The sequence below is a fragment of the Drosophila nasuta genome, chromosome 3, assembly GCF_023558535.2.
Source record: "Drosophila nasuta strain 15112-1781.00 chromosome 3, ASM2355853v1, whole genome shotgun sequence".
Lineage (NCBI taxonomy): Eukaryota > Metazoa > Arthropoda > Insecta > Diptera > Drosophilidae > Drosophila > Drosophila nasuta.
In genome coordinates this window covers 46,918,624-46,945,593 of record NC_083457.1, presented here as the reverse complement: position 1 = coordinate 46,945,593, position 26,970 = coordinate 46,918,624, and the positions used below count along the sequence as shown (strand labels likewise).

Here is a 26,970-nt window from a genome sequence, read left to right as displayed (position 1 = left end):
CACATTCTTTTATTATTTTATAGAAATAGATTTAATTAAAAGATAAACAAAACAACAAAATTATATAATATATAAAAAAAACTATGCGCAATTTAAATTATTATTTAATTTCATTAAGTCACGCTAAGGTAATTGAGATCCATATTTTTATATATAGTAATTTGAAGATCGGAGCTGACCATTTTGTCAATAAATCTGTTGACCTGCTTAATTTTATTTTACGAAATAGATTGTAAATCAAATAGATTTACATATTGTTATGACTTCATAGAGAAATTTGCGTAAGCTACTTTTTTTTTAGAGTTCGCTGTAACAATTAAATCGCACAGTTATCTCGATAGCTCGCCTGTAATAAATTTTAATAAATATATGACGAGTATTAAAACGTCAAAATGGAATTGCGCCCAAGATGCCAGCCAAGATGTATTATTATTAAAATTCTTATTATTATAATTAATATTAATGACCGGGCAGCGAGTCACTTTGCCAGACAAAAAAAAAAAAAAAAAGCGAGATATGCGCATATCAATTGACTCGATAAGGCTGGAAAAGAAGAAGAACTCACAGATTGCAATCTCCAGTTGAAAGTGACGCGTGTTTCGGGTTAAGTGGAAACTAGGGAGACTGAGAAACAGAACAGAACAGAACAGATTTATTTTTTTCATTTTTGGTAAGGCATCGATTTGGTCCCTTTAGTCATTGTGTTCGACGATGCTCTTGGCTTGTTCAACGCTCTTTGTTCTTAGGCCAATTTCTAGTCGAAACTGGTGCAAGGCAGCTTAAAATTTCCAATCGAAACCAGTTCAAATCGCTTAATTCCCACTTGAAACCATGCGACAGGAGCTGAGAGCAAGCGTTGCGAGAATATTTTATAGTTTTGCAGTTTGCATGTTCATCAGATACTCATCATCGTATCAAATCGTCGCTTGTTTGTTCGATGTCTTTTATTTAATGGGTTCCTCTTGAGTGTGTTAAGCAATTAATTGTGTTTTCTCAACGCGTAACAATTTCTTTATGTTTTCTAACGATTAAAGATCACAGTTTATAATCAAATTAATGTCCGAAAATCAAATTGAAAAATGATAAAGAAATACTTTTAATTATTCAAATATATAAAATGAAAAAGAATATAAAGTTTAAATAAAGAATTTAAAAATAATATCTTACTTATAACAAAAACATTTTTTTTTAGCATATTGCTTTTTTTAATGAAATTGTTTATGAACCAAATAATATAATGCAATCCTCTTGAGTGTGTTAAGCAATTAATTGTGTTTTCTCAACGCGTAACAATTTCTTTATTTTTTAACGATTAAAGACCAGAGTTTATAACGAAATTAATGTCTGAAAAGAGTAAAAGAAATACATTTAAATATTCTAATATATAAAATAGTTATCATAAAGAATTGAAAAAAAATATCTTACTTTAAAATAATAACAAAAACGTTCTTTGTTAGCATATTGCTTTTCTTAATTAAATTGTTTATGTAACCAAATAATATATGTAGATGTGTGTACGCGACTCTGAAGCAATGGCCATCAAACATTGTCACGAGTGTGAATGTGTCGATTTTATTACAGCTACACTTACAGACGGACAGAAGATCTTAATTAATTAACGACACCCACAGCTCTTTGCATTACAAATTGCCGCCCTGGCGCAATTTCTCTTCCAATAAAACCTTGAACTTGCCATTAGTCGAACATCTTCATCGTCAATCTACAATAGCAATTAAATTAATATGCGCATTTTAACTGCTTCCTGAGTTCATGGCTTTATCTTACATATTTAAAAATAAAATAATAAAAAATGTATTTTATTTATATATCCTCTATCCATAGGGTAGAAGGGTTTTATAACTTTGTTTATGCAGGTAGAAGGAGGCACCATATATTCTTGATCAGCTTCAATAGCCGTCAATAGTCATGTCCGTCTAAACGTCCGCTTGTCTGTCAGCCTATTTGTCCGTCTGTCTGTTTGTCCATCCGTATAAGCACTTATATCTCAGAGACTATAAGAGATAAAGCTATAATTTTTTTTGACAGGATTTATTCTGTTTGCACGCAGATCAAATTTGTTTCAAATCTTTACCACGCTTACTTCCGTCCCTTCAAATGAACAAAAAGCGAATAGCAAGCGTAATTTTAAGGTCAAACGAGACTCGCGAATTTTGATACAGACAATAATAACTACAGTATTTTTAATTCCTGAGAAATTTGTTGGTTGGATCAACATTTTAGAAGTTGCTTAAGAAGTTATTTAATGCTTACTGCAATCGGGTCTTAGCTGTTTTGACTGACAATCTGGTATATTTTGACTAGTATATTTCGAAAGTAGTACTTCAACGATATACCAAATATGACCTCCAGTATATTTTGGTATTTTTTCGGTACATTATTAGGTATATTTTAAGAATAAAACTGCACTTTTTTGATTTTATTAAAATGGGCAGCGGGTATCTCATAGCCGAGCATACTCGACTTTAGCTTTCTTTTGTAGCCTTAGTCGCTATGGCTTATTTCATTCCAATAAGAAATTGTATTATTACAAAAAATTAAAATAAATAAATACTAAAAATAATCGTTCCTTTCTATTACAGATCATTTTTGTGGGCTGTGAGATGTAAATGCAACATTTACTAATTGTATGATTACAACGAATTTTCCGCTTACTTCAACGCTCTTCCCAACATGTGTGCTAATACCATTTTAAAATTATTAACCCTGTGTGCTCTGGCCCATTTTATAAGCGCCCACACTCTGAAGGAACAACCCATCTCCACCGAGCAAAAGTATCTGATTGTGCGAGGCGAGAGGCCGGAGGAATCTGCTGGCTCCCAGGAGCATCTGGAGTTCAATAATGCAGCCACCTTGCTGCTCACTTCATTCAAGACCCAAACGATATCGGCGAGTAATGCAATCGAGGAATGTAGTCAGCCAGCTCATAAGGCGACCTTCTCAGGCATTGACTACGTCATTTTGCTGGGCATGTTGGTCGTCTCCCTGGGCATTGGCATCTTTTATGGCTTCTTCGAAACTGGCGGCAGTTCATCCGAAGATTTCCTGCTTGGCTCTGGCATGAGTTTACTTCCAGTTACGCTAAGTTTAACAACGAGTTTCATCACCGCAATCGAGTTGCTTGGAAATCCCTCCGAGATGTATTTTCAGGGCACGCAGTTTGTGCTCATTGTGATTCCCATGGTGCTCGTTATTCCCGTGGCTGTGAAGATCTTTTATCCCATCTACTTTAAAATGGAGCTGACCAGTTGCTATGAGTATCTCGGCATTCGCTTTGGCAAGGAGATTCGCATTCTAGGCGCAGTACTTTATGTAATTCAAGTGAGTTGGCTGATCGTTTATAAGTATTTGAATTATATTTAAATTTTCAAAACTATTCAGATGTGCTTTTATACCGCCGTTGCTGTACTTGCTCCGGCTATTGCCTTGTCCAAAGCCACGGGCTTGAATACCAAAATTGCTGTCATCTTAATATACGTCGTATGCGTCTTCTACTCTTCCATGGGTGGCATCAAAGCTTGTGTTATTGCAGATTCTTTTCAGGTGAGTTATGACAAGGGTTTAAGACATAAACAAGAAAAAACCAATTCGAATAAAATTATAACTATATATTTATATGAAATTGGCAACCTTTTTAAAATCAAAAATATTTCAACATAGAAATATTTAAAAATCAAAAAGATATTTTATAATCTAAAATTTGAAAATATCTTAAAATAGTGAAATTTGAATACATTTTAAAATCGATGCAACCTTAATATCATCATATTTGTCAAATTCGAAGAAATGAAAAATCGTCAAAGTTTAGGAAGCAAAAAGATTCTAAAATAAAGATCGTTAAGCCGAAATTCTCATTCATAAAGAAACGAAATGTTCAAATTGGAATAAAATTATATAATATAATTAAAATTGCCAACAAAATCAAAAATATTTTAAAAAAATAAATTTAATTTTCAAATCTATAATATATAACAATAGTGAAATCTGAATAAATTTTAAAATGTAAATAATCGTAAAATCAACAAATTTGCGTATTCGGTAAAATTTTAAACGTAAAACTTTTCGTAAACGAAAAATTCTAAAATTAAGATTTTTAGGTCGAAAAGTGGATCAATCTACTATTTTTTATTCATTTCTTATTTAAACTTAAATATGAATTGAAAATAAGAAGTAATATGTATTCTTGACAACAAAAATTTAGTAGCCAAGACCTTTTGACATATTGTAAGTCGGCTTTGTTTTAGTATTATAGTAGATTAAAGTTTAATTATAAGAAACTAAATATAGATTTTATATTTTCATTATCCCACTATGCTCATTAAACAATATTTCTATAAATATTCATCATTCAATTTTATAAATTCTTATTTATTCTAGGCTGCTGTGTTGGCCGTCTCGTTGGTCTTGATCGTGGGTCTTGGCTCTTTTTATAGTGGCAATCCAATAGAAGTCTTTCAGACTGCAGCTGAATACGATCGCTTGGAGTTTTTCAAGTGAGTTGACATAATAAAATAATAAAGTTATATCTAAAGTTTCTATTAATCATTAGCTTTGATCCCGATCCAACCACTCGGCATACAGTTTGGTCTGTGGTCATTGGAGGCTTCTTCTACTGGACTTCGCTTTTCTGCACCAATCAGGCTTCTGTGCAAAAGTGCATGTCCCTGAAATCCCTGAAGCTTGCCAAGATTGCGCTGGGATTTGCCATAATTGGACTGATTATCGTCTTTTTGCTTAACTTTTACACCGGGCTGATGGTCTTCACTCACTATGCGCAATGCGATCCCTTGATTGTGGGTCGCATCACAGCCTCTGATCAACTTTTGCCCTACTATGTGATCAATACATATGAAGGAGTTTATACCATCGCTGGCATCTTTGTGGCTGGCATCTTTGCAGCCAGTTTGGGGTAAGTCTTAAATTGATTCTTTAATGATTGATGGTTAACTTACTGTTAACTTATCTTCACAGAACTGTTGCCTCAGCCTTGAACTCATTGTCAGCGGTGACTTGCGAAGATTTGCTCATCAATGGCATGAACATTAAGATTTCACCGGAGAAAGGCGCCACATATGCCAAGTGGATGTCTTTGGGTTTTGGTGCTGTATCATTTGGTCTGGTTTTCATTGTGGAACACTTGGGTGGCGTACTTCAGGCCACATTGACACTTAATGGCCTGATTGGAGGTGTGACTTTGGGGCTTTTTGTTCTTGGCATTGCTTGCAAGCAGGCAAACACCAAGGGAGCATTCTATGGAGGACTCTTGTCGCTGGCCTTGGTCGTATTTGTGGGCGTGGTGGCGCAACTTGGCGATGTAAAGACACCAACGTTGCCAACGTCTGTGGAAAGTTGCAATTGTCATATGAATGTGACGGGCATCATTGGCGATTTACTAAGCGAAAGTCTACTAGTAAAAACTGAGGGAGGATTCACGTAAGTCTAGAAAATTATTTGATTTTTAATATTCATTTCTTAAAATCAAACAAAAGGGTCTACTACAGTCAATACTCGTACTTAAATATTGCTTTTATATTTATGTGAACTATATTGCTACCAAAGCAAAGGGTCTACTAAAGGGACTATTGTAGTCAAAAGTTAATTTTGTTATTTACCTAAGGATACATAAATTAAAAGGTCTATTGTAGTCAATAGTTAATGGAGCTTAATATGTTTTCGTTGTGTCATAATGTGTCATATGTCGTTTTATCTGTAATATTTTTTACATGTAAAATCATAGTATCGAGTCTAATGCAGTCAATACTTAGCGGTAACTTGTATAATTGTTATCGTTGTTTCATTAGATTTTCTTTTATTGATCTTTTACATGTGTAAGATCAAAGTAAAGGGTCTATATAAGTCAATACTCAACTGTTATGTTATTAATATGAATTTTTTTCCGCTGTTGCTTTTTATTACATTGAATATTGTAGTTGTAAAACCAAGCTAAAGACAGTCAGAACAAACTGTATCTTTAATAAGTGTAATAGTTATTTCGAAGAATTCTCTTCGTCGCTCACTTTGATTAGTAAAGGGTCTATTGCAGTCAGAACAAACTGTATCTTTTATAAGTGTAATCGTGGATTAGAAGTGTAATCGTTGTTTCTGTTACATTATTTGGTAAAGGGTCTACTCCAGTCAATACTCAACTGTAACTTTTGTATTTTTTAAAGTTGTTTAATACAATTTTCTACTTTTCCTCTCCCTCCAACAGCTCTTGGCCGATTTTCCGAATCAGTTACATGTGGTTCAGCATGATTGGTTGCCTGTTAACTGTTTTCCTCGGCTGGCTGATATCACTTATCATCGATGCACTGCAGCGTCGAAGCGTGCTGAAGATAACCGGCAAAGGCATTGATAATCCTGCGATATCCGATGACATTTTCCAGAAGGAAACTTCCGTAACGTTCTCCACAGTAGTGAAGCCGACTGAGACGACAAGTGGAGAGGGTCACATTAATCTGGCCATTCACCTCGACGATGAAAGCCAACCAAAATAGGTTTTTCGAAAAGATGAAGAAGAAATATTCCTGTAACTGTAATTGTAACTGTAACCTCCATGTACAAAGCAAAGTTGTCGTTTAGTTTAGTCGCCAAAAAAAAAAAAACATTATCTACTAAGTTATAGTCGAATGAGTGATTTATTTTTGTTATTTTTAAGCACACACTTACAGTATTTTGCTAAACAACTATTAAAACGCCTTTTGTTGCGTTGAGATACACAATAAAAATCGTGTTGAAGAGAAATAATACATCGGAGGTTGTGAATTGCTCAAAGACCTTTATTTTTGTTGTTGTATTTTTGTATTTTGTGTGTGTTTGTATGTGTATTTGAATTTAAATTCGAATGAAATATACACACGTTAAGTACAATAAATTAATGCAATAATTAATGAATTAATGGATTAGTTTATAAGAGCATAAAATGTACAATTAAAAGTGCTAAACATATATATTATATATCGAGTATTTACAATGCGCTCTCTTGCTGCCAATTTTGGCAATCACGTAACGCTTATTTCCTCATCGCTATCCGAGTTGGAGTCATCGTATTCATCGTAGTAGAGCTTCATGAACTCTGCACTCTGGAAATGCGCCGCTGAAGTCGGCGTCGATTGCAATTGTTGTTGCTGTTGCTGTTGTTGTTGTTGCTGTTGTTGGTGATGATGATGCAGTTGAGCAGCAGCTGCTGCAGCAGCCAGCTCAACTTCTCGCATGGCTGTGAAATGCGGTGAATGATGAAGTTGCTGCAGCTGCTCGAAGCGTCGTTGCTTCGCCTCTTGGATGCTCGTCTCCAGCTTGAACTTCAGATCGGCGGCAACCAATTGCTTTTGCATTTCCGCATTGATCTTGGCCTGGAATTCGGCCACGCCGGGTGGCGATGAGGCAGCCGAGGAGACCGTTGTGGTGGGCGTTGGTGTGGGCGTGGCTGACTGATCGCTCATCTTGATGCTGGTGAGCAGCGGCGGCGGCGAACTGATTTGCATCCCATAGCCAGAGGACGATGTTGGCGTCGGAGCACCCTCAACGGGTGAGCTGCTGCTGCTCGCTGTCTGAGATTGCGATTGCGGTGATTTGGGTGTGACAGCCAAGGCAGCTCCGCCTCCTCCTGCTGCTGCTGCTGCCGATGTCAGCTCATCCTTCCCAGCAGCTGCTGCTGTTAATGACGGTGGCGGTGTGCTGGCGCTGCCATTGGGCGAGAGCAGCGAGGGGGAGAGCGGCGTCAAGGGGCGATCGCATTTGGCATCGGACAAATCCGGATTCGGGTTGTTCTTGTTGGGCAGCGTTTGGTCGCGTGAGCCGCCGTTGGCCAAGAGTTCGCGCTCCTTCGAGTTGCGCCATTTCATGCGGCGATTTTGAAACCAAATTTTTACCTGCAAAGATGAAATGGGTAAATTGAAAATGTTAAAGTTTTCTTCTTCTTTTTTTTGGATGGATTGCTGTCCAAGGACTCTGCTCAACTGTCCGCTGCAGCTGCGTTGAGTAGACAAGGATTTGGCCCCAAAAAAGTTTTCATAACCACAGGCATAGGATAAAATTCATGGCCGTCGCTCTTCGGTCAATTCAACTTTTCGGCTAAAGTTTTCTGTGGCTAAAAAGGGGATGGAAGTGTGTGATGAACGGAAGGAGGCGGTGACGTGTGTGTGGGTGTGGCCGGGGCAAAAGTTTCAAACTGCAATGCCAACAACAGATGCCTGGCAAATCCATAATAAATGCAAATGAGAGAGGCATTTGCTTAGCGGCAACAAATTGATTAGAGAGGCCGCACAGTGTCACCAACTGCATTTGAAATGCACTCAACTACATGCTGCACACATTTTGTCAGTTTGTCACACTGTGCCGATTAAAAGTTGGTCCAGCAAAAGTGCTGTAAGCCCATCGTGTGTTTATGTGCGTTTGCTGCATGTGACAGGGACACTAAGAGACAAGTAGGACGCCAAACACTCAAAGCAAATTGCAGGCATGCTGGCAACCCTGCCTCACACACCCTGACAACCATGCTTCTTCCTGTAGTTGTTGTTGTTGTTGCTGCTGCTAAGTTTGCGACTGTTTTTTGAGTTATTATTCAATGGGTGTTTACCTCTGCTCTGCCCTGACTTGTTGTTGTGCTCTTGTTGTCCTTCGCCTGTCTAGGACACAGCGGGAGACTCGCACTTTGTTGCCAGGCGCACAGGGCAACAAGTTTGCAACAATTTATAGGACTGCCAGTCTCCAAAATACAGCAACTCATCTCATAATTAGTTTTGATTTAATTGAAAATTAAAGCGCAAATTGTGCACGTTCAACATAGCCTATAATTATTAATCTGTTTGTGATGATTTGCTGAAGTATCAAGACAAAGCTTGAAAGGTCTTACTTAGAAGGCTAAAGGTTTTAAAAAGCGTATCTCTTTCCTTGTTCAATAAGACAGAACTAACTAACTAGCAGTTTCCTTTCCTATATTAATTACTCATTTTAACGGTATAGCTGACTAATGCGAAAGGGTAAGAGCTGGAAGGCTACATTTTTTACACAGTGAGTCTCTATTAATTTTATCGTGCAATAAGAAAGAACTCCAGAATATTGCAAAGGCAACATGATTCAGTAACTGAAATGCTGGAAGGCTACACTTTTTATACAGAGAACCTCTATTATTTTCCTCGTGCAGTGAAAAAGATCTGCAGAATATTGCATTGACTATATGATTGAGTAACTGAAATGGTAAGAGCTGGAAGGCTGCAGCTTTTCTGAAGTCTTAACTATTATAAATTCAATAAAAAAGATTGAACACAAAAATCTTTCTAATTAACTTACTGACTAACTAAACTATCTATGTTCAGCTCAAACAGTAAGAGTTTTTACGATGCGTAGCTCTTACAATTTTGTTGCACAATTTTGTTGGTATAAGCCAAAAGGCTGCAGTTTGTTACAAGGCCAGCTTTCCTTTGCACAGTAGCCTTAGCCTTAGACTTAGCCTACATTAAATAATTTATTTTCTGACTAATCAGAAACGTCAATAGCTTAAAGGTTGTAGATTTTACTCAGCGTATCGCGTACAATTTCGTTTTACAATATATAAGATGGTAAACTTTTATGAATCCCGTTTTCAGCACTAACTAAAATTGTAAGAGGCAAAAGTCTGAAATTTTTCGTCATTGCATTTTTCCCCACATGTCATGAGACGGAGCTTCGAAGTATTGCAATAGCAAGATGACTAAGTATCTAAAATGGTAGGAGGTAGAAGGCTGTAGGTATTTCACAGCTTTAACTCTATATTAGAATTTAATCAATAAGAACTCAATAGAACTCCAAAATCGATCTGATTAACGTTAATTAACTGATTGCCTCACTAAACTGTCAGAGCTCAGTCCAAGCAGTAAGAGCTAGAAAGCTAAGCTCATTTGTGGTTGATAATTATCCCTAGTCGATGTAAATTTATTTATTTTCTGACTAAACATAAATAGTTTGATTTTAATAGTAGTTTTAACATAGCTTTCCTCTTACAATTTCAGTGAACAATAAGACGGTGCACACAGCTAAGTTTTATATATTCTACATTTATTTACATTATATATATATAATCTATTTGCACGACTAGCTAGCATTACTAAATAGTAAGAGGAGAAGGTTGCTTTTGCACAGTTCTCAATTTCTTCAGAAAGAACACATATATAGTACTATCAACCTTCAGTCTAGAACTAAAACTAAGAGCTGAAAGGCTAAAGTTTGTACAATAAGTCGGTATACAAAGCTAGCTTTTATCTAGTCTAGTCTAGTCTAGACTTAACTAAAATGGTAAGAGCAGGAAGGCTGCACTTTTAACACAGCTCTTACCTCTCACAATTTGTTCAGAATTTTGCAATATTGCAATGTTAAATGTGATGTATGAGAACTGCAGGGATTAGCAAGCAAGTACTCGATATAATCGCTCGGCATATAAATAAATAAACAACAATTACCACAACAATAACAGCAGCAAAGTGGAAAAGTGCTGACATGTTGAACAAGCGATTAACCGCAGAGATTGTACCGAGGAGCTTAACATCGTCGCCTTGCCTCTGGCTCTAGTTTGAGTCTTCGACCCCCCTCTGCGTTTTGGCCACGTGGCGAGTCTTTTTTGGGATTTGCTGTTTTACTTACTTCCGGTCATTGAATTTTCCAACGGCAGTTGCACACCCACCCAAGCAATTCACCACCCCCCGCCCCACCCAACCGCTCTCTCTCGTCTCAAACAACATCAGCAGCAATTGAAATAATAAGCTCAGGCGGCGATAAGATTAATGATTATGGCCCAACCCGAATTGTGAGCCAGCCTTCGTCCGTTGTCCGTTTTCGTCCTGTGTGCGTCCTTTCGTCGTCTGTTTTTGATGGAAATTAATTATAAAGCGTGCAATTTAGTATGCGTCTCGGTATCGGGGTGAACGGACCGTGCAAAAAGTCGAAAGTCGACTGGAAAATGTGGCTCCATCTCCATCTCCCTTCCTCCCACTCTTCTTTAATCTATGCTTTACTTCCAAGTTTAATGAGCTTGAAATTATGATGTTTGCTCTGGCTTTTAATAGCTTGCCTTTTGGCTCAACAAATAACAAGAGCCAAGTCAAGTTCTGTCCCGAATCACCTCACATAGAGCTAATTAATGCACAACTTCGAAATAATTAAATAACTGACCTATCAAATGCAACTCGAAACTGAACTCTCGCAATCTGCATTTAATTGAAGAATCTAACATAATAATCGTAATAATATTGTAGAAACAATTAGTGGCAATTGAAATGCGTATACATTTATTTGCCATGTTTTTCTAGTACATTATTAATTTACATGCTGAACAATGAATGTGTTTTTGTCCACAAATTAATACACAATATGAAAATGTAAGCAAATGACTTTTTGCTCGCTTGTTCATTTGCATTCTGTTCAAAACAATTAAGGGATTTGCAGTCTGAATAATTCAGATTATAACATATGATAATAGTTACTTAATGGCTGTTTGCTTTTGTTATGATAAACCTAATTATTAGTATAAAATTAACACTTTCAATGGCATTTTAAACTTTTTAAGTCTTAAAACAGAAATTTATAATCTATTGTCGGTTTACTTATGAAATTTTCTCTAAATATAATTTTCATCTAAAATTGGATTATACTATTGTCTTTATTTTGTTTTTCTTTACATTACAATTTAGTGTAATAATAAGACTGTGCACATGCTAACATTTATTTAGTTTTTGTTTTCTAATCTGTTTAATTTGGAAAGATTTATTTGCCCAATATACTCGTATTTTATTGTATTGTAAATAGACATATGGATAATTCTCTGGCTAAAAATGTACAGTCAAGAAACATAAACTGAAACTATTTTAAAAATAACTAAAGCTTAATTTTATAGATGTGGACTAGCACTATATTTTGAGTTAAGATTGATTTCAGTAACTTTTTATGTTTCGTGACAAAATATATAAGTTCGTTAATTTTTTGTTTTTCGTACGAAATGGTTCCTTTTTGAAATCATTTAAAAAGAGAAAAATAATTCCAAAACTTATTAAAAAATCCAATGTGCTAATCAAGAGGTATGAGACTCAGCTTTATTCAAAGTAAACAAGTAAAAAAGCTACAGTCGGGTGTGCTACCCAAGGCTATATTTGGTATATTAATATACAAATACATTCAAAATATACTATATAGTATGAAATATACCAGATTGTGAGATAAAGCTACTAAGACCCAAAAAAAACCGTTTCTTAAATAAGTTCCACATTTCTTATCTGATGGCAATCAAATTTTCAGGAATCACATTGTTGTTAATATAGTATGTTTTCTAGTTTAAAAATATTATTTTCTTTTACAAAAATATAAAGAATAAATAAAAGAGTTTGTTTATAAAAATCATTTAATTCCCGACTTTTACACAAAACTCGTGGTGTTTAAGAGTCAAATCAATTATCTAAACGAGAGCAATTTAGTCTTGATTCCCAATTTCGTTAAGGACTCGAGATATTCAACACATTGTGCTCAACTAGTTTGAGCCACATTCGGCAGCCATGTAACATATTTTTCAGACACACGCTCCGCCAGCATAAAGCGGATATCATTTGCTAGAAGTTTTTATAAAGCTGGCAAAGTGAAAGAAAAACATAGACGAGGGGTAAATGGAGTTTAAGTGGTGGAAATTGGTTTGCTCAGAGTCAGTTTGGCTACAAATTGTTTTGGCTCCCTTTTTTGCCGAAAATTGACTTTGGCAATGAGCACAAGCTGTTGTTTGTTTCGAGTTAGACTCGGAATCAGATTCAGAGTTGGAGTTGGAGATGCAAACAGTGTTGAGAGGGGGCAGAGGGAGAGAGAGAGGAAGATAAAGTGTGAGTCTGGGTTGGCAACATATGTTAACTAATGAGGCACAATTGCTACTTGGGGGTGACTTTGTCTCCTGGCATGTCATTCGATATGCTGCGTAATAGCGTATTAAATAGTCTGCTACTATTTGCCAAAGTCATTTCCAGAGCCGTTTCGGGTTACCAACAAAATTGTGTTACTCGACTGGCCAATGTCCTGTGTGTGTGTGTGGAAATCTGAACCGAGTTCTCTCTCTCTTTTGCTCTCAATTTTACTGGCATTTATTTAGCAATTTGTCATAAATTTATTTTGTAACCAAAGTTGCAAATGATGGTTTTTAATGTGTTTCTCAATCGTTTTTGCAAGACAAATGAAATTCGAGTTATGAACGCATTTTGTGTTCTGCAAAAGTGCTTTTTGATTGCCATGCGAATTGTGGCAGACGTCTAAGAAAAATGTCATATGTTGACTTGAACAAGTGATAAATGGAATTAATATCTTTTCCTTCCTTAAATCAATTGCAGATGTCTCCCACCAAAAAAACAAAAGAATGCTGTCTGGCCATTAAGGCGATAACAAGACTCATAAAAAACAAGCAAAACAGACGACAGAAAAGACCAACCAAAAGTCAGTTATTTTTACTGCTTATAGTGCTCTCTCTATATATTATACAAGTAAGCTCTCTCGCTCTTTTATTTCACAGCTTATTTATCATTCAATTTGATTTAAAGCCTTCGCCGGCGAGTAAATAAAACGCAGACGAAATCGAAATGACAAACAAATAAAATGGGAAATACAAAACATAAAAAAAAGAATACCACAAATGTGTGGAGTAATCCTCCCTTATCCCATCTCCCCTTTCCCTCGGGCTCGTTTCGCCCTCGCAGTGCCAGACAAATGAAATAAAGATAAAAATATTTATAACGTGAAAATTCCAAAAGCGAAGAGAGCCTGAGCACTGAGTTTCCACAATTGATATTAAGGATTTTCCCACTGTCTGCTTGGTTGGTGCTGTTTTTTTTTGCGCTGCGAGTTTCCCCCATTTTTGGACAAATCAAAAACAGACGAATTTGTTTTGGACATGACACTTAAAAAGTTGCTGCCAGGCATTTGCCATAGCTTTGACACGTGTGTCTCTCTTTGTGTGTGTGTGTGCGTGTGCGGGTGTGTTTGTGTGTGTTTCTGTTTTGCTTGCAGGGATGCTAAAGAACCAACTCGTTTAGTGATCTCACGATTCCTTGAACTCTGATTTAAAAATGCAAATCAACTTCGAGTATTGAATTTGCCCTCAAGTTATTTTCATTTCAGCGTTTTTTTTTGTTGTGGTTGCTATTTGAAGTGTGCTATTAATGGCAATTAAATTTATCTCAGCCAGATTATGAGGCTGCTAACTGTCAAATGCAGTTACGAGAGCAGCCATATTTACCATACGATATACGTGCAAAGAAAACTATCGAAAGAGTGTGACCATTATTAGCACAACAAATATATCGATAATTGAAATGAATGAAATGATATCGATAAGAGACAGGAGCAAGAAAAAAAGCTTGCAACAAAACAGAGAGTGAAAAGAAAAGAAAAAAGAAACAAAGTTAAACTTATTATTTAATTGAAAGTGTTTTACAATGTTTTATGTGTAATGTGTATAGCAGAAGCACTTCGTTTGTACATCGCTCACATAAATTGCACTGCAATAAAAATTCTCGCTGGACCAATTTTCGAGCTTTGAGTGCGTTTGTTAAAATCGCAATAAAAGTTGCAATGAACAACACTCGAAATGATGAATCACCTGAGCGGTTTTGGTTGCCATCAATGCAACGATTGTCAACCGCAAGGCACGCGACTCCAAAAGCCAAAGCCAAGCTCCCAAACTCTGGAGGCATTCTAGGTGCATTTCACACTCGAAGGGGGAAAATTTATGACGTGGCGTCCGACAAAAGGGCAGCGTGCAGCAAATGAACAGCAGCGAACAACAAAAAGTGCAGCAAGAGAAATACAAATGCGAGGCAAAGTCCTTAAATCATGTTGCATACAACTAGGCGCCACGACACGCGTTGCATTGCAATCCACACACACTGACTCATACTCTACTGTGTACGTGTGTGTGTGTCACTTGAGTGTGAATATCCACACTCGTTCATCACCCACACTCTAAAAAAATTTCACAGTCCAACCACAAGTTCTCTTTCCCCACTTTGAAGCTGTTAATGGAGCCGGTGTCGCCATCGCCGACGGCTGGACAACACTTTGTCCACTTTATAAGGAGAGCGGGGAGCGGGAATCTGGGAGTTGGGTCCAGCCTTGGACATTGGACATTGGACCAACTGCTGCGATTTGACTGTGAGTTTTTCTGACATTTTTGCACATTTTTTAAACGGTTCTCTTTTAGGGTTCTTTGGCTCTTTGTTTCTGACGCCATCCCGTCGACATTTTCATTTTGCCATTTTCCCATTTTTGGTAAAGTGCAATTGATGAATGCTTTGATTTGCTTTTCTTTTCCACTCGATGAAAAGTACAAAGTACTACAGCTTTGTACTATATTTTTTTTTTTTTGCCAACTCAGATTAATGGCTGAGAGCGCTGCGGACAATAATCGTAAAATAATTGTAAGACCAAGCACTGCAAGGGCCTTAGAAAAAATGAGAAGTATATAACATAGAACATGATTTACGAGTATATAGAGTATGATTTGCTTTGAAGAAGAAAGACTCTTTAGAATTTTATAAAAATAATGTTTTAGTAGTTACTCGTACATATAACTAAAGTATAATCATGTTCTGTGTTTCCCATTTTCAATATTATAATGCTGAGCAGTACTTATTTTAGAGCTCACTTGTGAAATATAAATATTTAAAAAAAAGAAATCTGTTTCTAAAAAGATTCTACAAAAGTAATTAAAATACTTTGAATACCGCAAAATCATTCAAAACGATCTCAAGGCACAAATACTAAAATCGATATATTCATTTTAATGATCTTTAGGTAATCATCATTATGTAATACCAAGAGATTATTTTTTGCATAAGAGTTCTCTTAGGTAACTACCAAATGAATCGCAGTGGTTTGAACAAAGTCAATCTATTCATGTAGTTTCGAGCACATGGTTCGCATTATAAGATCATTAGGTTGCATATGATCGATCGACTCATCAGCAGCAGGCAACTGAGCGTAAAAAAGGGGCGTGAGTTGATGATGATGATGAATTCTTGTCTGGCAAACGGACAAATGCAACTGGACACGCTTATTGCGTAATTATGAAATTTTTATGAATTATATGCAGTTGCATTGTTAGCGGAAAACGAGAAAAAAGAGCTGCACTAATTTGGCATAAAATTGTCACCATCATCATTCGACTGTCAATTGCCGACGGCAGCAGCGGCTGCAGTTCCTCATCATCAGTTCAGTCATCTCCGACGGCTGCTGACAACTCGCAGTTGTCCTTTGATTGAGTTGTGATCGATTACATTGTGACAAGGCCAAATTGGTCATGCCACATTTGTAGCAGCAACACCAACAACAGCAGCAGCAGTCATGCGAAAAACGTCGCTGTGGAAATTGCGAAGTCGTATTTTTTTATAGAGACCCCTTTATGGGGTAGTAAAATTATGCATTTAAATCGAGCTCATAATTTGCGGCTAAATACAGCTCGTAACAATTTGAGATATGAATTAGTATTCAAGTTAAATTTCAATAAACTAATATCAAATAATACGCTAGCATGATATATGTATAACACAACTTCACTTTGTCAGTATTTCAATTTGAGTATTCTTCAATTCTATTTTCTCTTCGCAAGGTATAATAAATTGATTTCTTAATTCTTCATGCAGCCATGCAACCAAAATTATTGTACGAATGTGAATTCAATTTTTTACACCTCTACATTGGGTAGTACAATTGGGTAAGTACAATTTTAAATTATTACATTTGACCTAGTAATAATCGGCCTAGAGATTGAATAGAATTCATATAAAAAATATTGTAAAAGTAAATTTTAAAGATTAGAAACTTTTCAACTTCTATTTTAGAATGCTATAATAGATTAATTTCCAACTTCTTTTTTATAATGATATAATATATTCATTCTAAAAAAGAAGTTGAAAAGTTTCTAATCTTTGAAATTTACTTTTATTATACATATTTGGTATATTCATTCTATTCAATTAATTTTCAGAGATAACAAATGTGATAACTTCTTGTTTTTAAAGGCAAAACTTCACTTTGTCAGTATTTGTATTTAAATTATTATCCATCTACTAATCGCTGCATATAATATTGAAATCATATTTCTCACAGCTTTAAAGTTTATTATTATTTAATCTCAATCTAATATTGTATAAATTTTTAAAAAAATTTTTGTAACCATTTTGTATTAATTTTAAATGAATAGAAATGTTTAAATATCTTGTCTTAAAAAAAAAATTTAGTTAGTCGGCATTCCTATTTAAATAATTATCCATTTTTTAATCTCTATCTGGAATAATAAGATCCATTTCATATTTCTCATCCACTAAACTCTGCATATTAACATTAAAATCCATTTCATATTTGAAATTATTATTTGGACATGCGATACTTATGTTGTTAACACTCTTAAAGTTCTTAGTGGTAATAATATTATATTAATTTTCAATGATTAAACATGTTTTATTGAATTATCTTTTAAGAATTTACTTTCTTAGTTTTCATATTTATGTAAATAATTGTCTATCCATTAAGATTAGTCTGATCAATTGCCTTTTTCCCATCCACTTAATGCTGTAATTTTATATTTTCCACCGTCTTAAACTTTACTGAACCTTTCTTTATATTTTCGGCCGCTTTTCAGCTTTTGGCAAAAAAGTAAGTAAAATAAAAAGAGGAAAGATGAAAATGAAAATAAAGAAGGAATCAGCTTAATTATGCCCGGCTACACGCAATCAATAAGAGCTGCTGCTGCTGCTTTTGCTTCAGGATTCGCGATTCTTTGCGTCTGGCTTTTCAAAAAGGAGAAATGAATTTCTTATAGCTCGTTATAATTTCATTATACGTATTTCGCTGACAGGGCGACCTTTATGTGTATGTGTGAGTATGCGTGTTGTATACTCTATATATGTATGTATGTTGGTTGAAGACAAGCGACTGCGCATTTAAAGGAAGCACGCCCAGTCCCTCTCTCCCCCTCCTTCTCTTCATCCGCTCCCCGCTTTATAAGCTTGATGCTGCTTCCATTTTTGGTGTGCGCAGCCATTGCTGAGAGCTTTTCGATATTCCACTTGCCACTTAAAGGGCGGAGTTTTATTTTCCCTTATGTGTGTGCTTATTTTATATTTTCATGTTGTTCTTATTCTTTTGTATTATTATTGTTGTTCTAGTTGTTGTTGTTGTGGAAGCTGATTTGAAAAGTTTTTGAAAAATGTTTATGCGTGCTTAAAAATGATATTCATAAAAGCATTATAAAGCAAGTTTATTATGAGCACGTCTCGTCGGAGTTTGTATTATTTGATTGGCTCTCATGCAAACTTGGAATTAGCGCAATTCCAGTTTCGGGGTTATTTCAAATTAAAGAGCGGTTTATTGGCATAACATAGCTACACTTTAAGATGTATACTTTCAGTTAAGAATATGATATATTAAAGGGCATTTCAATAAATAGATTTTAAATGAATCGTAGACTCATTTTAAGATCTAAACTTTCAGTTAATGGTATAAATTATGAAAGAGCATTTCTTAATAAAAAATCAGTTTAGAATATGATATATTAAAGAGTACTCAGTAGCAAATCAGTCTTGAAGATTTCAACTTAATAAAAAATAAATTAAATGAATTGCTTAGAATGTAAAATGTATGTTTAAGATGAGAAATATTAGCCACTCTTTAAAGTATAATCTTTTATTAAGAATATGAAATTCTGAATAGCGATCATTGGTATATATTAGACTCATTTATTATATTCTAAACTTTCAATTAAAATTGTAGAATATTAAAGAACTTTAATTCATATATCATAACCATTCTTTAAACGTTTCGAAAGAATTATAGACCTCTTTTCAATTGTAAACTAGGAATATTAAATATTAAAGAACAATCAGAGACATACTCACAAAAATTAAAGGTAAACTTGAATCAAACATTTTCATAATTGTAAACTTTCGGTTAGGAATATGATATATTAAAGATATCACTCTTGAAATTCTCACACTTTAGTTTGTAATCTTTTAGTTAAAACTTTAAAATATTAAATATTATTATATTATGTTATATTCACTCTTCTGAACTAACTTTTTAATACATGATTATTTAAAATAATTCAAAGACACTGTCTAAATTTATATCATATCATATAAGTATTTTAGTAGGAATCATAGACACTTTCCTAATTTTAAACTTTCGGTTAAGAATATGATATCATATAATATCATCTTAATCATATCTCATCATATCAAATCGTATCATCTTATATATCATATGATATGATTGGTATATTATATATCATAGTCTTTCACTTACTATCTTAACTGTCTTATAAATTGACACATTTATAAGAAAGTTAAACAGCAAAAATTTGGCACTTTTTTTATATTTTAATTTCTAATTAATAACCAAATAATTGAAAATAAAATCTTAGCTCACCTGCGAGTCTTTAAGACCCAATCTCTCAGCGAGTTTCTTTCGATCTGGTTTGCTGATATATTTCTGCTGCTGGAAACGTTTCTCCAATCCTTTTCGCTGCGAATCTGTGGAGCGAGACAAAAGTGCAACATGTGATTAAACACATTGAAGGGGATTAAAGCAACCCATGCCACGAACCTGAGAAGACGGCACGCCGCATCATGCCACGCCTTGGCTTTCCACGTGTCGAGTGCGCCCAGGGAAATCCCTGGCCAGGTGGCAGGGGAAATACTTGGGCACCAACTGCAATGAGGATGTAATTTGTGTAATCGGAATGGGGAAATGCATTAGACATGCAGGCAAACACTTGTTAATGAGCGCCATGGGGTGCCCAAAATTGAGAAGGAGTGAGAGAGAGAGAGAGAGAGGATTAGAAGAGAGGAGAGGAGCTGCTTACCACTCATGTAGGGATTGCGACAGTGAGCCAGCAACGAATGCAAATGCGGATGGTTGAGTGTGTGAGGCAGAAACGGAGTCGGGCGACTGGGCATCGGCTTGGCAATCACCGGATGTATGGGCGGGGGTGGAGGCGGTGGCGTTGGATGCGCTGTTGGTGGTCCAACGCCTCCCACGCCTCCTCCTCCTCCGCCTGTTGCTTGTCCACTCAACAGTTGCTGCTGCTTTTCTTGCGTTAATCTTCGATTGCTGTTGTCCTCGTTGTTGTCGATTTCATGCGGTCGCCCATCCTGTCCAATGTTGCCATTACTACTGCAGCTATTGTTGTTGTTGTTGTTGCTGTGATTGTTGTCGCTATCACTAATTGTGCTGCCAGGTGACGACGAGGATGCGGCCGTCGTTGCTGTGGTTTGCGGTTGACAACTATTGCCGTGATGTTGCTGCTGCTGTTGTTGTTGCTGCTGTTGCTGCTGATGCGTTAGAAATGCGGGATGCGGAAAATGGGCATGTGCATGGTGATGCAGTGGATGCGGCAATCCAACGAGTGCCGTCTGTCCAACCAATGCCTGATGGTGTTGCTGCTGCTGCTGCTGCTGCTGATGGTGATGATGATGATGATGCGATGTTGGTGGCGCCGACTGTTGCTGGGGATGTTGCTGCTGCTGCTGCTGCGGATGGTGCTGGTGATATTGATGTGTGTGCTGCTGCATAAAGTTCTGTTGCAGATAAGGCCATATATGCTGCGGTTGCATAAACTCTGTTGGTAGCAAATAACACCAGCAAAAGGAGATGGTTATTAGTTGAAAGACTTTGGTTTACAAAGCTAAAGAGAGAGTAACGAAAAGACTATGCTCTAGAGAATAAATCTTAGAATATTAGAGTGCTAAACGAAAAATAAAAAATTTCCAACTGAAGTAATAAATCATACTGAAAGAAACTTAATACCAAAAAAAATCAAGTTTGTTTTTTGGAACTTGATTTGTCGTATTCAAGTTTATGAGATATGAAATTTGCATATTATAAACATACTTCAAATTTTAAACTTTCAGTTATGAATAGAAATTTAATAGAGCATTCCTTGGCATATCATTGTGATAATATACAAAATGTGGAATGATTTGTCAAAGTCTAAAATGAAGCTGAGAATATTAGATCACATATTTTTGAATCGAAATTTAAATTGCTTTCATTTGAGGTATTTGATGCCTTGATTTGATATCAGATCAGATTTGGGTTTAACCTAAAGCTCATTTATTTGATCGTTTTTAGAATAAGTAAAAAAAATACTGAAATGCTAAACAGACTAAAATTATTAATTGAATCTGAGTTTAATATTTTTTTCTATGTTAAGTATAAATCGGATTTATTTAGTGTGTTACAAAGGAAATCTTAAAATATTTGAACGCATGTAGAATAAATATCATCATAAATACCCACTTCCGACCCAGAAAATCGAAAAACATGCATAAGCTAGAGTCTTGGTACAGACAATAATAACTATATTTTTATGATTCCCGAAAATTTGGTTGCGATCGGATAAAAATTGTACAAGAAAAACTTTTGTATGGAAAAACGCATAATCAGTTGCTTTGGCGGAAAATCTGGTATATTTTGCATGTAGTACTTTATTAATGTTCCAAATATACCATTTGTTATACTTTCAGTATTTTCGCAATACATTAATTTGGTATAATTGGTATATATATTTATCTGTATTTAAGAATAAACTTTCTTGTTTCAATTTTTATTCAATATTTTTTTCTGATTACGTTTTTTTTTTGTGTATAGTTTATCAATTTTTCTCGAAAATATTGTACCATTTAATTTTGTGTTTTTCTTTAGTTTATTTTCTGTAGTAACTTGATTTAAATCAGATTTATTTATTAGTCTTTATGATTGCATAATTTAAAATTAGCCGCAAATGTTATATTCCAATTTAAGAACAGAAGGTCTTCAGGGAAAGGCTTAAGATCTTGGGTAAGATTTGCTCAAGTGTTTTCCTTGACGCCCCAAAGTCCCCACACTCCCCCGTCCACAGTCATGTCTTGGAATCAACCCTTCACATGTGAGACTAAGAGATAAGTTGTGGCCGTGATTCGCCTTTCGCTTGGCAGATGCTGCTTTGAAGTGTCAAACTGGCATAATTAAACAGCTCGCAGCTTTCAGTTCCACTCAGTTCCTTACAGAGCCCCCAAACACGTTGAAAACTTTTGAACAAATCCCACGCACACACACACATACACACACACGCACACACACACCTTGGAAGCAGACGTTGATTTGAACCAAAAGTTTTGTGCCTTTGATTTCAGTGCTAAGGAGTTTAGCCTGCGGAAAGATTTTGGCGCTTTTGCGGCTGCATTTCATTTTCTAATTAAACACCCCCAAAGCAGCAGCAGTCGCTATTTACAAACACACACACAAGGGCACACACACACACACTGACAGACGCAGGATATGATTTTAATTCGATTAGAGCGACTGAAACAATTAACATATTAACGCCTCTTCAGGCGCATTGTGTGTATATAATTTGATGCTGAAGTCTTTGTGGTTTAACTTTTTGGCATGCTCCACATGTGTGTTAGTGTGTGTGGAGGAGTGTGAGTGTGTAAGTGTGTGTTAGGCCACATGTGTGCCTAATGAGCGCACAAATTAAGTTATAATTGTTCGCATTGTTTGTTTTATTTCTGCTTCTGCTTTTTGGCCACTTTTGCATCTGTGCCACGGAAATTTTCCCCCCACCCCGTGAAAAACTGTTAGTTTTGGGCAAAAACTTTGCCCCAATCGCTTTATGGCACAAAAAGTTCATTTGCGGCCTTCGACTCTAGCGAAAGTAAACGCACTTGGTTTCTATTTATTGGCAATTAGTGGAACGCCATTAAGCTAACATATCTAATGGATTAGTCCTAAGTGTTTGAGTGCTCCCCAAAATTACTTTATGCGATTATAATTATATGCGAAGTATTACAATAGAGATATTTTCTTATTGTGTTGACCATCCTTATAAAGAAAGTGTTTGTAAGAAATGATTCTAACTCAAATGAAGAATTAAAATCGAATTTATAAATAACTTGCTAGCAAAATATGTAATGAAGTATATTCAGTTGAATTGTATATCTCAATTACTTTATTGTTCTTTGACATTTATTTGTCAACTGAAGCTCAAATTTACAATTGTCTTTTTTTTGGAATCTTTCAGAAATTATAATTGCAATTCCTTTTTTTATACCCGCTACCCATAGGGTAGAAGGGTATTATAACTTTGTGCCGGCAGGAAATGTATGTAACAGGTAGAAGGAGGCATCTCCGACCCTATAAAGTATATATATTCTTGATCAGCGTCAACAGCCGAGACGATATAGCCATGTCCGTCTGTGTGTCTGTCCGTCTGTCCGTATGAAACACTGGATCTCAGAGACTATAAGAGATAGAGCTATAATTTTTTTTCGACAGCATTTGTTATGTTTGCACGCAGATCAAGTTTGTTTCAAATTTTTGCCACGCCCACTTCCGCCCCCGCAAATCAAAAAAAAAATCGAATGACAAGTTAGAGTTCCGAATTTTGGTATATACAATAATAACTATAGTAGTTATGATTCCTGAAAATTTGGTTGCAATCAGATAAAAATTGTCGAAGTTATTAAAGAAATACTTTTGTATGGGCAAAAGCGCCTACTTACTAGGGGTCTGAGTTGCTTTGGCTGACAATCTGGTATATTGTGCCGTCTATGGTATATTTTGAATGCGGTACTATGTCGATATACCAAATATACCATTCGGTATATTTTTAGTATTTTTGCAGTATTTTCGGTATATTTTGAGAAAATACCGCAAAATATATTTCTTTTATTCCAAATGGGTAGCGGGTATCTCACAGTCGAGTACACTCGACTGTAGCTTTCTTACTTGTTTTAAGTTATGATAGTTATTCTTAGTGATGTTGACAAAACTAATGAATACAAGTTCCAAGTTTTCAGTATCGGTCTGAGAGTTTAGTTTTGTTTATCTTTATTGAATATAATAAAGTTGAAAAATACATCTAGAGTATTTTTAAAGCAATGTTTTCTCTTCGAACTAAAAAATTGTCAAGATATTGACATTTTTTTTTGAGAACAAAATCTTTCTGATTTGCAATCATCTATTGTTTTTTTTTATGATTATCATTTAATCATTTAAATATTTCAACATTTAAGATTCCTTTTGCTCTTTCTATTGATACATAGGAACATTAAAAAAAAAAACAAATACAACCCTATTAAAAGAAAATAGATTTATTTTGAACTTATTTGTGTGTATTATTTAAGGGAATTACACAAAGTTAAAAACAAATTGTTGTATATTAGTAGATTACTTAATTTAAATAGATTTCTATTCAATTTACTTGCATGTGTTACTTAAAAGACCTTTAAAAAAGTTTAAAAGAAATATATTTGCTTTTAATAATGAATAATGTTTTCAGTTCATATTTAACGTATTTATTTGATCTCTAATTTATATGACATATATTTATTTTCTTTTTCATGTGCTTTCCAATCATTAATGATCAAATAATAGCCTCTATTCTATTATATAGTAGATTACTTCTGGCATAATCATCATTATTATGTTTTCATAATCTATTTTCTTCCACCTCTGACCACGCTCTAGTCATAAAATGCGATCTACTAAATGCGAAATGATCTTTGGCCAAAAAAATTGCACCACAAAATCACATAAAAAATGCCATAAAAAACTACGGAAAAAATAAGTCAGCCTACTCATTAATAAAAGGCCATGACAATTAAAATCCCACAATCCAATTGCAATTCGAAAAAGCAATTCACATGCTAAAAAGATGGATAAAATTGCGGCGCAGTTACATTGACTAATAGACGATTTGTCACGCCTACTTTTTGACGATGCACAACGCTAAAAAAGGACCCTCAATAAACCCTCATTGTGATCCTCTACGTATGTGTGTGTGTAAGTAGCACGCGCAGCCGCAAAAAAAGGACGAGCAGAGATAGTGAAAACGGAAGCTGAACTGGTTTATGCGCATTTATCGAGGTGAGGCGAGGCGAGGCTGAGATACAATAATTTAAACATGATTAGGTCTGGTTGTGTTTTTACAGCCTGCGAGAATGTGAATGCCTCAAGGGGCTTAGGGAGCACAATAAAAAAATGGATAAACTGATCCCCGTGGCACATTGAAATTGAAATGGAAATTGCAAAGGGGCAAGTTGTTATTCTTTTGGATTTTCATATTGCAATTGTATTTTGAATTCAGTTTTATATTCTCTGCCATTGTTTATGTTTGGCATTAGCCACGGCAAATTAATTGCCAAGCCGCGTTTATTGCGATCTTACCGTTCCTAACCCGAACTCCTTCACGCGTGTCTCCCAGAATGGCGGACACACTGAACTTGAGTATCGGTTTGCTGTTGTTATCCTTAAGGATCGTAGTGCCACCACTCGGAAGAGGCGTATTGACCTCCTTGGGTTCGAGTTTGGGCATTTTGATTGCCTCACGTCGCGACGTCTCCATGTCCAGCTCATCGTCGAGCAGTTCATCATCGTCCAAATGTGGCGCCTCAATGCTGCCAATGTCAGCGACAATTTCATCGTCATCCTCATCATCGTCGTCGTCTTCCAGCTCCATTTCCTCAATGCTATCGACACTTTCCGCACGCAATTCGCGACACTTATCACATTTATAGCCCCGCTTGGCCAACGCACAATTGCAGCTGCACAACAACTCACTCGAACTGGAGCTGGAGCGTTCCTCCTGTGCCGGCTGTCTCTCAGCTGTCGGCTCTGTCGACTGGCCGCGGCTCAGGAGCATCTCGCTCAGACTTGACTTCAACTGACTCTCACTGTAACTCTGGGCGCGCTGTTGTTGTTGTTGTTGTGCATGCAACAAACTGTCCACGAGAAACGCCGTAGACATTACGAAAGAACACAACTGTTTCTATTTGCTTGGCCTGTGCTATGCTTGCGGATTTTACACGGATTTAGTTCTTTACTTTCTGCCGCGCCGCGTACGCGTCGAGTGCTCGATTCGTACTGAACAAGAAGAAGCCTTGACTGGTGCTCGCTGCTGCTGGCTGGCTAGCGCAGCATCCCAGAAGCAAAACGGCAGCAACACATTTTTAGGGGTTGCTCTACGGTGGTTGGTCCTCGTCTCCTGCCCAGTGGCACTTGTGTTTTGTATGTGTGGCACGTGACGTCCTCCTTTCATTACATATATACATACACACACACACAATGCTCTCTCTTCACTCTTTGCGTGTGTGTGTGCGTGTCTCTTCTCTGTTATTGTTGTACGCTTTTTATTTGATTTTATTTGTGTGAAAACAATAAAAATTTAATTTTCTTGTTGCTCGCTTTTCAACGTGTTTTGTTTTTGGCTGTGCCTCCATATTGTCGTTGCTGTCTCGCTTTCGCTCTCTATTTGCTGGCTTGCTCTAACACGCCTTTTTAGAACTACGCACAGTGGGCTCAAGTTGCGCTCTTGGGTATGGGAATGTGTTCAGTAAATATATTCATAATTTTATTTGGCTTAGCTTAGCATACACTGAGCGATAATGCTTGAAATAACAACAAAATGTTAATAGCAAGTGTGTGGCATTACTTTAAATACATATTTAGTTTATCTTAATTGTATGAATTTTCGCAACAAAAACTACATATGTAGTATTTCTTCATCTTTTAATTGCGTTTTAATGTGACTGGCTCATCTTTTAATGTTGCCGTTTTTACTGACCCGCTTTTGCCAGCCGAAAAAATACTGCATCCCGATCGTCAATTTTATCGATTATCGATAGTTAGTTGCAAACTTTGCATGCAAAGCAGCGTTGCCAGATCTTTTCATTGCCTCAAAAGCTGCGTGCTCTGAAGTTGCCTGATCAACATAGATAAAGCTTGTAATGCAGACTACGAATTAAATATTTTAGAAAATAAATTATAATAAAATTCTTTGCTGTCTGATTTGTACAATTTTGGAGGAAAGCTTCCTTGGCTATAAGTTCTTAGTGTCCACACGCAATTTGTTGCAGCAGCTACACAACAACATTGTTGTTGTTGCTGGTGGGCAAACAAGAGCGCCAAGAGTCAGTA

The 26,970-nt window shown here is 36.0% G+C and overlaps 2 protein-coding genes across 2 annotated transcripts; one reads left to right on the top strand and one right to left on the bottom strand.

Moving 5' to 3' along the window:
- The first annotated feature begins 2,688 nt into the window (after positions 1 to 2,688).
- On the top strand, positions 2,689 to 6,818 carry LOC132791837 (sodium-coupled monocarboxylate transporter 1). Its single transcript, XM_060800931.1, has 6 exons — positions 2,689 to 3,339; positions 3,400 to 3,561; positions 4,396 to 4,511; positions 4,568 to 4,927; positions 4,990 to 5,451; positions 6,230 to 6,818. Exons 1-6 carry the CDS (start codon positions 2,692 to 2,694, stop codon positions 6,513 to 6,515), a joined length of 2,034 nt encoding a protein of 677 aa, XP_060656914.1. The 5' UTR covers positions 2,689 to 2,691; the 3' UTR covers positions 6,516 to 6,818.
- A 152-nt stretch (positions 6,819 to 6,970) lies between these two features.
- Positions 6,971 to 26,533, bottom strand: LOC132791836 (uncharacterized). Its single transcript, XM_060800930.1, has 5 exons — positions 25,222 to 26,533; positions 19,874 to 20,629; positions 19,615 to 19,719; positions 19,438 to 19,541; positions 6,971 to 7,889 (listed from the first exon to the last, which is right to left on the bottom strand). Exons 1-5 carry the CDS (start codon positions 25,799 to 25,801, stop codon positions 7,020 to 7,022), a joined length of 2,415 nt encoding a protein of 804 aa, XP_060656913.1. The 5' UTR covers positions 25,802 to 26,533; the 3' UTR covers positions 6,971 to 7,019.
- Positions 26,534 to 26,970: the final 437 nt, after the last annotated feature.

Coding starts and splice junctions, on each gene's coding strand:
- LOC132791836 (XM_060800930.1), bottom strand. CDS start 25,801: ATGTCTACGGCGTTTCTCGTGGACAGTTTGTTGCATGCACAACAACAA. Junction 19,720..19,873: donor TCGCAATCCCTACATGAGTG/GTAAGCAGCTCC, acceptor TCCTCATTGCAG/TTGGTGCCCAAGTATTTCCC. Junction 19,542..19,614: donor GCGGCGTGCCGTCTTCTCAG/GTTCGTGGCATG, acceptor CTCGCTCCACAG/ATTCGCAGCGAAAAGGATTG.
- LOC132791837 (XM_060800931.1), top strand. CDS start 2,692: ATGTGTGCTAATACCATTTTAAAATTATTAACCCTGTGTGCTCTGGCC. Junction 3,340..3,399: donor CAGTACTTTATGTAATTCAA/GTGAGTTGGCTG, acceptor AAAACTATTCAG/ATGTGCTTTTATACCGCCGT. Junction 4,512..4,567: donor GATCGCTTGGAGTTTTTCAA/GTGAGTTGACAT, acceptor ATTAATCATTAG/CTTTGATCCCGATCCAACCA.